This window comes from Penaeus monodon, chromosome 4 (assembly GCF_015228065.2).
Source record: "Penaeus monodon isolate SGIC_2016 chromosome 4, NSTDA_Pmon_1, whole genome shotgun sequence".
Lineage (NCBI taxonomy): Eukaryota > Metazoa > Arthropoda > Malacostraca > Decapoda > Penaeidae > Penaeus > Penaeus monodon.
In genome coordinates, this window is record NC_051389.1 from 59720324 (window position 1) to 59731956 (window position 11633).

Below are 11633 nucleotides of genomic sequence, written 5' to 3' on the forward strand. Positions count from 1 at the left end.
ACCACACACACACCACACACACAAACCAACACACACACCACCCCCACACACAAACCCACACACACACAACAACACAAAAACCACACACACACACACACACACACACACACACATATATATATATTGAAACGATAAAATACACACAAAACAAATGGTAAACCAAAACCCGATCAACAGACAACGAGGTAAACAAATCCACAGAATGGAAATGGAGAAAGACGAAGAGAGAGAGAGAGAGAGAGAGAGAGAGAGAGAGAGAGAGAGAGAGAGAGAGAGAGAGAGAGAGGAGATCTGAGAGAGAGAGAGAGAGAGAGACACGCACACGCGGAAAGAATCAGAAACAGACAGACAGACAAAGACAGAAACAGAAGAAGAGAAATGAGAAGCAAAAAAGCTAACAACCATAAAAACACAAAAAATCCTCACCTTCACCAGTTTATTATTTGCGTCCGTCATGTGGTCAGTGACGACCACCGCGCCCTCGCCGACCAGCCTTTGCAACACGAAGCCATAATTTGCAAGACTCCTGTTGCTAAAATACTTGTTGTAGGCTTGCAACTGCACCTGAACTTCCTCCCCGGGTTCCACACACCTGCCTACGGGCCACTCCAACACCTGTAAGAGGGAGAAATGGTGGTGATTGAGAGAAAGGTTGATATAGGCTTGTGGTGATTGCATTGTGATTATGACTAGAGTATATCGTGCAAGGATGATGATATATTACAGATACAATATTGCAATGTAATGATAAATTATATTAGTTATAACCAGCAGGTGATATTAATAATTATCATATATAGTACTAATAATCAGTATGTATACTGTATGTTGACAATATATATATATAATGTAGTCAGTGATAATGGTGATATGACGGAGTATGATATATGAATTGAAATACTTTACTGAAACACTAGAATTACTCCGACAAGGAGAATCAAAGATGGAAGGAAAACAAAGATGATGAGAATGGAGCTCGTTTTTATTAAGTAAAATACCTTTTAAACTGAACATCAAGAGCGAGAGAGAGGGAGAGAGAGATGAGAGAGAGGAGAGATGAGAGAGAGAGAGAGAGAGAGAGACGAGAGAGGAGAGAGAGAGATGACGAAGAGAGAGAGAGAGAGGAAATAACGCACACAGAAATAGTTGGTTTTCGCATTTTAAAGTTAACTGTTTTTAAGATAAATAAAAATAAAACAGTTTTATTTCAGCAGAGTCTCGCATTTTATTTATATTTCGTGAAATACAAACCATCACTTTAAAAAGTAAATGATCGTTCGACTCAGTAAATCACCTTTTTTTATCACTGCTGAAGAAAGAGGGAAAACAGAAGAAATCGCTATTTCAGCATTTTAGAACACAATTTTCTTTTGAAATGAAAAATAAAACGCATTTCATTTCTCCAGGAATTCTAAATTTTAATTCGGTTTCGCAAATAGAATTCCTGCGACAACGTAACAAGGACAGATTCAAATTTTGCGCGGGAATCAGAATCAAATGCTTATCAACTTTATTTCGCCCAAAAAAACGAATACTTTATCAAATTTTGTTTTTACGAAAAGGGGTGCAAATGCCGATTAGGTTGGTAAGCCTGCTGTTGAGGATAAGTAAAAAATGGCAAGCATGTTCCGGTGTTATATAATGGTAATCCTACTGCTACTTTGGTAATCGTTTTGCTGTATTGAAATGTTGCCATAATGGTTTATAAGTTGCTAAGAATTTAGGATTTCAAGATTGATATATAATTAACGATTGGTAACCCTGCCTGGTGCAGGTAGGTTGGCATCCTGTCACGATCTTTGTAAATGGTAAGCTCCGCTTGATTTTAAGATATGATGCGGTCTTTGTCTCGTTTGTTTTTATGAAAGGTACATAATTCTGAAATAATTACGTTCATTTTTTCTTCAGTGTTTGGGAAATAATTTCACTCTCTACCAGACAGAAATAACGAGAGAAAAAAATTCTACCACAATACCACACACCACACTAACAAACACATCAACCAAACAAAATCTAAAAATAAATAACAAGAATAAAAAATAAACAACAAAAACAAAACAGCAAACAAACAACCCACCCAAGCAATAGTTTCCACAAAAACCGCTCGAGAAAATCACGTCAATAAATAATATTAATTTAACAAGCCGTGTTTCATTTCGTGCTCATTCCCTCAAGGCATTGGACAACGAATCCATGAGCTACAGATAAGTCCTTCTGCCAAGAGAGATTTTCCTCACCTTACACTCGGGAAATATCTGGAAGTGGATTTACGTTCGGTTGTATTGTCATGTTTTCATTGTTTTGATGTTTCGTTGTAATGTTTGTTTTCGTTTTGCTCGCTGTCTGTTTGCCCCCACCCCCCCCCGGCAACGGAACGTCTATATTAACACTAATGGATATGTGTACGTATATATAAGCTCGCGAATATATATGTACTTACAAACTCACACACACACACACACACACACACACACACACACACACACACACACACACACACACTTGAACGCGCTTGAAATGGAAAACTGAATCTATAATATTCCACGTTATAGATTGTGATTCGAAAAATAGAGAAAGAGAATCCCTGTAAAAAAAAAAAATAATAATAAAATAAAGAAATAAAAAAATAAAAAAATAAAGATGATAAAAAGCGACGAGGAAGAGAAAAGACCAGAAAAATAAAACAGAGGTAGAAGAAGAAGAAGATGAAGAAGAAGAAGAAGAAGAAGAAGAGGAAGAAGAAGGAAGCAGAAGAAGAAGTAGAAGAAGAAACGGTTACCGGTGGCTGGATGTGATTAATTCCAAGTGAGTAATTTCGGCAATTTTACTCGAAAATCAAACACCATTAAATCTCGCGGAAGAGAGGGGAGGAAAGGAATAACCTGAGGGAGAGGAAGGAGGGAGAGGGAGGGAGGGAGAGAAGGAAAGAGAGAGAGAGAGAGAGAGAGAGAGAGAGAGAGAGATGAGAGAGAGAGAGAGAGAGAGAGAGAGAATTGATGAGAGAGAGATTGAGGAGAGAGAGAGAGAGAAGGACGAGAGAGAGAGAGAGAGACGAGAGACGATGATTGAGAGAGAGAGATGAGAGAGAGAGAGAGAGAGAGAGAGAAGGGATATTGAGAGAGAGAGATTGAGAGAGAGAGGAGAGAAGAGGAAGAGAGAGAGAGAGACGAGAGAGGAGAGAGAGAGAGATGAGAGAGAGAGATGGAGAGGGGGGGAGAGAGGAGATGAGTAGACGAGCGAGGAGATATGGAAGAGAGAGAGATTGAGAGCGGAGAGAGCTGGAGAGGAGAGAGATGAGAGAGAGAGAGAGAGAGAGAGAGATTGAGGCAGAGAGATGAGAGAGAGGATGAAGAGAGAGAGCAGAGAGAGAGACCGAGAGAGAGAGAGAGGGAGAGAGAGAGAGAGAGAGGAAGAGAGAAGAGAGACTGCGGTGGAGTAGAGAGCTTGTCAGAGAGAGAGAGAGGGAGAGGAGAGGGAGCGAGAGAGAGAGAGATAGCGAGAGAGGAGAGCGAGAGAGAGAGGTAAGAGAGAGAGAGAGAGGAGAGAGAGAGAGGAGAGACGAGAAGAGAGAGAGAGATGAGAGAAGGGGGAAGAGAGAGATGAGAGGATAGAAGAGAGATGAGAGAGAGAGGAGAGAGAGAGGGAGAGGGAGAGAAGAGAGGAGAGAGAAAGAGAGAGAGAAGAGAGAGAGAGAGAGAGAGAGAGAGAGAGGAAGGGAAAGAGAGAGAGAGAAGAAGAAGAAGAAGAAAAAAGAGAGAAAATAGCATTAACCTTAATCAGGGAAATATCCATTGCTCAAGAGATCAAATCCCCTCCCCCCCTCCCCCCCCCAAAAAAAAAGAAACCAACAGCCAGTCAAACCAAGTAATAAATCAATTGAAAAAAAGCATACCCCATAATTTCTATAACAGGAGCTAACTTGTTGCAATGGGCCACGCCCCTTTTATAACAGTGATTTTTTCAAGAAATTCTTTTTGATTTCATTTTTCCCCCATATTGAAAAAATAATCCCCTTTGAAAAATTTCCCCAAAGGGAAAAAATTTCAAAAAATAACAGAACAGTGACAGCGTATCGTAGGGTTGCAATTGAGTAAAAAATTTGATTGTGCGCAAAAAGGGTAAATGTATTTTTAGCGTTATGTGGATTGTGATGCTGTCCGTTGAGCGACTGGAAGTTAGGGGGATAGGTGAAAGCACTAACACACACACACACATTCAAACACACACACACACACACACAACCCCACACACACACAAACACACGCACACACACACACACACACAGAAAGAGGGAATGAGAGAGAGAAAGAAGGGGGGTTTGAGCGGGGAGGGAGAGAGAGAGAGAGAGGAGAGAGAGAGAGAGAGAGAGGAGGGGGAGAGAGAGAGGAGGAGAGAGAGGAGAGAGAGAAGAGAGAGAGAGAAGAAAAGAGAGAGAGAGAAAGAAAGAGAGAAAGAGAGGACGGTTTAGTCTAGCTTCGTTCAGTCTCATGACAAGATAACATCCCCCACTTGTTTTATCATATTGCTACCAATTTTCAAGCAGCACTGCCACTATAAAGTCTCTCTCTCTCTCTCTCTCTCTCCCCTCTCTCTCTCTCTTCTCTCTCTCCTCTCTCTCTCTTCTTCTTTTTTCCACCCCCCTCTCTCTCTTTTTTTTTTCTCTCTCTCTCTCTCTCTCTCTTCTCTCTCCTCTCTTTCTCATCACTTCTCCCTCTCTCTCTCTTTCTCTCCTCTTTTCCCCAACCCCCTCTTGTTGGTGTTTATCTGTCTGTCTGCCCCTGTCTCTGTCCTTGTCTTTATCCCTCTCTCCCTTCCCTCTCCCTCCCTCTTCTCACTCTCCTCTCCTCTTTGTCTCTCTTTCTCTTCATCTCTCTCTCTCTCTCCCTTCCCCTCTCCCTCCTTTTTTCCCCCTTCTCTTTCCCCCCTGTTTTCCCCCCTTCCTCCCTCTCTTCTCCTTTTCCTCTCTCTTCTTTTCCCTCTCTTTTTTCCTCCCGTCTCTCCCCCCCCCCTCCTCTCCCCCTCCCCTCCCCTCCCTTTTTCCCTTATTTCCCCTCAGGACACTTCACGGGGTGCGAGTCCCCAAACGGCAAGTCCCCGTCCTTTGAGGTTTTGTCCCCCCGCGCCGCCCCGGGTTGTCCTCTCTCTCCTTTCTCCCCCTTCTTGATCGTTTACCCTTTTGTTTTTTTTTTTTAATTAATTTGTTTTTTTTTTCTGTCTCTCTGTCGACTTCTTTGATTTACGTTTTTTTAAGTAATTTGTTTTGGTGACTTTTTTTCTCGGTTTTCTTTATCAGTGTGATTTTTTCTGTATTTTCTTTGTTTTTATTTTTCTTTCGTATTAGTTATTCCTATCTTTGTGTCCCTCGCCTCATGATTTGTTGGTTGCTTGCTCTCTCTCTCTCTCTCCTTCTCTCTCTCTCTCTCTCTCTCTCTCTCTCTCTCTCTCTCTCTCTCTCTCTCTCTCTCTCTCTCTCTCTCTCTCTCTTTCTCCGCCCTCTCATTTTTACAATCAGGTTCTGAAGTCCTTGTTATTTGTACATTTAGTGTCCTTCCGAGTTCGGTCGCCGGTCCTCCGCATCTTCCCAATTCCCTTTACATTCTCCATGCATAAATGTAAGTCTCAACCACCGGCAGATTTTACAGGCTACAAAGAAAGTATTGGAAGCAGTAAAATATACATGCCTGCTGCCTTCATATACATTTATAAAAATATATAACCAAATATTGGGTTATCGGGTCCTGCCATCGAATACTTATATATTTCTTTCAATCTCAATTGATTACCATTAAGATGCAACTATGATTAAGATCATTAGAGATTCCCAAAGTCATTTTTTTCAATCTCACTTGATTACCATTAAGATGCAACTATAATTAAGATAATCAGAGATTCCCAAAGTTAAAATATATCCGTACATATTCAAAATACGATACTGCTTCACTGTTAAACACTCTAATGGTAAGTTTACACATAATTCAATTTCCATACAGCTTTAAATCATGACACATCCAGAATTTTTGCAATCATTATTTGAATCTAATAATTGGTTATCGAATTGCATTTCGTCGATATAAAGCAAAATGCTCAGTTATAACTTACCTATTATCAGAAAGTCATACAATGTACACGATAAACATACAAGGACACGGTACCTTTCCAGTGCTCGCAGATATGACACGTCTAGCTCCCTGTTCCCTTTAAGATGACCGTAAGTACATTTGGGTGAATTTCTTCCCTACAGCTTTGGTTAGATTTTAATACATCCACTCCACTCTCTCTCGCTCCCTTTCACATCTCTCTCACTGTCTCTCTTTCCCGTTCCCTGTCTTTATCTAAGTCATTCTCTGTCTCCTTTTCTCTCTCTCTCTCTCTCTCTCTCTCTCTCTCTCTCTATCTATCTATCTAGTTTTCTCTCCACCCCCCTTCTCTCTCTATGTCTCTCTTTCTATCTTCCGCTCCGTCTCTCTACCTTACTGCGTCTCCCTCTCTCGCTGATATTAATGAAATCTTGTTGTTTACATTACAGACTCAATTCTCGCCGACAGCATCTAAGCTTCTATCTAAACAGCGCTGTTTTGAATAAGGCGTGCAAACACACATCCTGAAATCACCTGCGAAAAAGGTATCATTTTCAATCAATACATTCATTTAACTAAAATAACGGAACATACGGTAATTTAAAAAAAAATTATGAAACTTTAATTAAGGTATTTTTTCTTCCTTTTTAGGTCATTACTGTCATTATTTATAACTGTAAATTGCTCATTCGAATTACACAGTTTCGAAATAAATCGGATACTTGTTATATATTGTTCGTTTTCATCCATTGTGTAAATTTTCTGTTTAGAGCTAGGATCCCTTTGATGCAGATAGCTCATTTGAAAATAAGTGTGTAAACAAAATGTTCCTAACAATTACGTAATATTTTTATACACTTTATTATCATTACTTTTAGACATTTTTTTTTTCCTTCTCGTTCTTGTTCTTCCTTAAGGAAAATTATCTTCAATTAGTATCGTTATTGTTTTTTCTGCTTTTTTTTCTATAGAAAACAAAAACATTATTCTTATATATTTTCACCTCTTCTTTCAAGGAAAAATCTTTCAACCTTTCACATACCCAGTAAAAGAAATTAAAAGAAAAGAAAAGAAAAATGCCAAACCACGCTCGAGAATGAACGAACGAAGCGGTGAGAAGCGAAGCAGTTCCGAACACCGTATCGCTTCCCTGTTCGAAATCGCCAGAGAGAGTTCTCTTCCGCCTGATCTGCTTCTCTTCCGTAAATGGCGGTGGATGTGGATGACTGTGGAGGTGGAGGTGGAGGTGGATTGTGGAGGTGGAGGTGGAGATGGATTGTGGCGGTGGAGGTGGAGGTGGACTGTGGCGGGGAGGTGGAGGTGGACTGTGATAGGCTGAGGTGGAGGGATCGAGGAGGAGGAGGAGGCCTTGGGAGAACTTGAGAGTTTGTTTCTCGTGATTCCTTGCTTTCATCTCTTTTGTTTTGTGGATTTTTCGTCTGTTTGTTTGCTGTGTCTGGTTCGTTTTTTGTCTTTTCTTTAAGTGTTTCCTTTTTTTCTCTCTCTCAACTTTCCTTCTTCTCTCTCTCTCTCTCTCTCTCTCTCTCTCTCTCTCTCTCTCTCTCTCTCTCTCTCTCCTCTCCCTCTCTCTCCTTCCCCTCTCTCTCCCTCTCCCTCTCTCTTCCTCCTCTCCCTCTCTCTTCCTCCCTCTCCCTCTCTCTTCCTCCCTCTCCCTCTCTCTTCCTCCCTCTCCCTCTCTCTCTCCCTCTCTCTCTCTCTCTCTCTCTCTCTCTCTCTCCCTCTCCCTCTCCCTCCATGAATATTATCATCACTATTACCACAAATATCTCAATTATTGTTATTACTATCATTATAGCAAACAGGAAATAATATCCATGCACATTTTACGGAGTTATTGGGTAATAATGCACAGGATATTGAAAAAGGTGAAGGTGCAGAAACACAAAAAATACCGCTAGCTATTATTCAAATTTTCCCCATATTTGAATGGGAAAATAACCATGTTGCTTTACAATTAACTATGTAAAGGAATAGTATTAACGTGGGTGATGAAAGTATAAGTTAACTCAATATTCACGATAATGAATTCAACAATGAAGTTAAGTATTATGACACTAAATGTATTTAATGATCGCGTTTTACTTAATGACAATAATGATTTATCTAACGACAATAATGAAGGTAATGATAACAATTGGAATTAGGGTAATACTGATAACAGCAATAATAATAATGATAATTATAATAATACTAAGTATAATGATAATGATACTATTAACTATAATAACAATGGTGATAATAATTATAATTATGATAAAACAAAAACACTATCAATAATGATGATATTAATACTACTATTAAGAACCGCAATAACAACAAAACAACAATAACGATAACAGCGATGTTGAGAAACACAATCACGTAATGTCAAACAAATATCAAACAAATAAATACCCCCACTAAAAAAATAACAATAAAAATACCCCCCCCAAAAAAAAAAAAAAAAAAAAAAACGGATTCCATACATCTCAAAAAGAAGAAGCAGAAGAAGAAGAAGAAGGAGAAGAAGAAGAAAGCGGACTCCATACATCTAAAAAAAAAAAAAAAAAAAAAATCTCCAAAGCACGCAAGGCCTTGGGATGAAAACAGGCCATTACTCCAGCTAACAAGGGCAACGCCAGCGCACCACAAGCGACAGGGAAGGCCCTCTCTCTCTCGGCAAATTACCAATTACGTTATTTATCAGCTGTCTTTCCTGTCGCCTTCCTTCCAGGAGCAATGATGGAAATTCTGGTGTTATTTTAGTGGGATTGAGTCAGTAAATAGGTATCATTTCATTTTTTTTTATGATGCAATATGGATATAAAAATATTAATTTAATACTTTACTTAATTTCGTTAAATGTATATATATTTTTACGCTTTTTTTGTATAAGGTTTTCAGCTATTGTTGGTTAGGGAGTATTGTAGAAGAAGAAAACGACGAAGAAGATAGATGCAGTAAGTTTCGTGGAATGATTGAGCGATAATAAGTCCATGCGGGTCGTGATTAGAAAAGTTTTCGTCTCTCTCTATCTCTCTCTCTCTCTCTCTCTCTCTCTCTCTCTCTCTCTCTCTCTCTCTCTCTCTCTCTATATATATATATATATATATATATATAATATAGATGTGTGTGTGTGTGTGTGTGTGTGTGTGTGTGTGGTGTGTTGTGTGTGTAGTGTGTGTGTGTGTGAGTGATGTGGAGTGAGTGGTGTGTGTGGTGTGTGTGTGTGTGTGGGTGTGTATATATATATATATATATATATATAATAATATAATATATAATACATATATATACACATATACATATATAATATATATGATATATACAACACATATATAGATATAAAATATAATAAAATAAGTATAAATATATATATAACATATATAGATATGATATATATATATATAAAGAGATATATAGATATAATATACATTACATATATATATATATATATAATATATATATATATATATAGTATAATATATTATATATATATATATATTATATGTTATAGTATTCTATATATAGATATATATATATTTTATATATATATATACATGTATATATATATATATATATATATATATATATATATATATATATATAATTTATATCTATTTATACATATACATATCTACATACGAATCATAACCCCATACATACACCCAGGACTGAAATCGCTCCACAAAAGCGTCCACTTCAATGAAAAGAGAAAGAGAAATCGAGCGTCGATGTCGAGTCACTTCCCCGGAAACTCCCCTTCGAAAGTTTGGCCAAGACGCTCGAGCGGACTTAAGGAAATGAGTTCCCGAGAGCACAGATTCCGCTCATCGAGAACGTCTTAGCGCCGAGTCTTTCCGCTGGAAGCCTCCCGTGAGTAGCGGCGTTTGGGTCGAGTCTTCGCGGAATTAAAGGCTATTTTCTTGAAGGATTTTTTTTTTTAATTCGTCTTTTCTTCCCATTTTGCCTTTTTTGTGGTAATGATTTTACGAACATTTTTATATAATTTTTTTTTTAGATTCTTATTTTCTTTGTCTATTATATCTTAGCTTCAACTTTAAGAAAATGTTTGCATAGTCTTGGTGTAAAAGTAAAAGGCAAAGGTTTTTCAACTTGGTTCAGTGCTCCTCAATGAAGATTTAAAGCCCGGAAACGTTAAAGGCAGTGCTGGTATTTCTAAATGGTTAAAAGTAAGCAGTTCGTTTTAAATGAACTTGTGAACATAAACGTGAGAGAGAAAGAAAAGGGAGGGAGAGAGGGAGGAAGGGAGAGAGGGAGAGAGAGAGAGGGCGAGAGAGAGAGAGAGAAAATGCGTAAATATGTCCCATCTTGCAATCACCCTTATCATATCCCTCGTCCATATAATACACACAATCCTAAAACAAAAAGAAATCAACGTAAAACAACACAGAACCTACAAAATACCCCTAACCCCCCTCTAACAAAATACCCCAAAAGTCCCCCCCCCAAAAAAAAAAAAACTAACTCAAAAAAAAAAAACTAACCCTCCCCCCCCAAAAAAAAATAAATAAATAAATAAGAAAATAAAAAAATAAAAAACAAAACAACCCTTTAATAACCCCGAAAAGAACAACATTCCCCTTCACCTGATCTGGCGACGGAAGGACCCAAAGGACTCACCTCATCGAAGATCACATCCTCACCAGATTCCTCGACGATCCTTGTGTACTGAGGCACTCCTGTGGACAGACAGACAAGGGGATTAGTTCGGATAACAAAAGGCGAAAGGAAGGAGGGAAGGAGAGAGATGATGGGGGGAAAGAAGGAGGGAAGGAGAGAGATGAGAGGGGGAAGGAATGAGAGAGATGAGGAGAGGGGGGAAAAGAGAGAGATGAGAGGGGGGAAAGAAGAGGGTGTGGGAGTGGGAAATGAAATAAATGAGGGAGGAGGAGAGAGAGGGAAGAGGACAAGAAGATTAGTTCGGATAACAAAAGGCGAAAGGAAGGAGGGAAGAAAAGAGATGATGGGGGGTAGGAAGGAGGGAAAGAAAGAGATGAGGAGGGGAAGGAAAGAGGAAAGGAGAGAGATGATGGGGGGGGGGGAGAAGGAGAGAGATGAGAGGGGGGAAGAAGAGGGGGTGGGAGTGGGAAATGAAATAAATGTGGGAGGAGGAGACAGAATAAGAGAGGGAAGAGAATAGACAAGGGGATTTGTTCGGATAACAAGGAAAACGGGAAAGGAAGGAGCGAAGGAGAGAGATGAGAGGGGGAAAGAAGAGGAGGGAAGAGGGAAATGAAATAGATGAGGGAGGAGGAGAGAGAATCAGTGAAAAGGACTGTGGACACACAGACGAGAAAATAGTTTGGATAACAACACGGAAAAGGGGAGAGGAAAGAGAGAGGAAAGAGAAAGGGAGGAAGGAGGGAGAGGGAGAAGGAAGAGAAACACACGAGGGAGGAGGAGAGAGAATGAGAGAGGGAAAAGAACTGTGGACAGAGAGACAAAGAGATTATGTGGGTAACACCACGAAAAATGGGAAAGAAAGAAAGGAGAGAGATGAGGAGGGAAAAGGAGAGGGGAATAGAGATAGAT

At 39.3% G+C, this 11633-nt stretch overlaps 1 protein-coding gene across 1 annotated transcript in view; it reads right to left on the reverse strand.

The window, feature by feature from the left end:
* LOC119572633 (otoferlin-like) overlaps nucleotides 1-10857 on the reverse strand; it is a gene marked incomplete in the record, with an annotated part of 132351 nt that extends 121494 nt beyond the window's left edge. The window contains 2 exon segments of the mRNA XM_037919738.1: nucleotides 427-615; nucleotides 10722-10857. Coding sequence (XP_037775666.1) covers nucleotides 427-456 — 30 coding nt within the window.
* Between the last annotated feature and the right edge of the window lie 776 nt (nucleotides 10858-11633).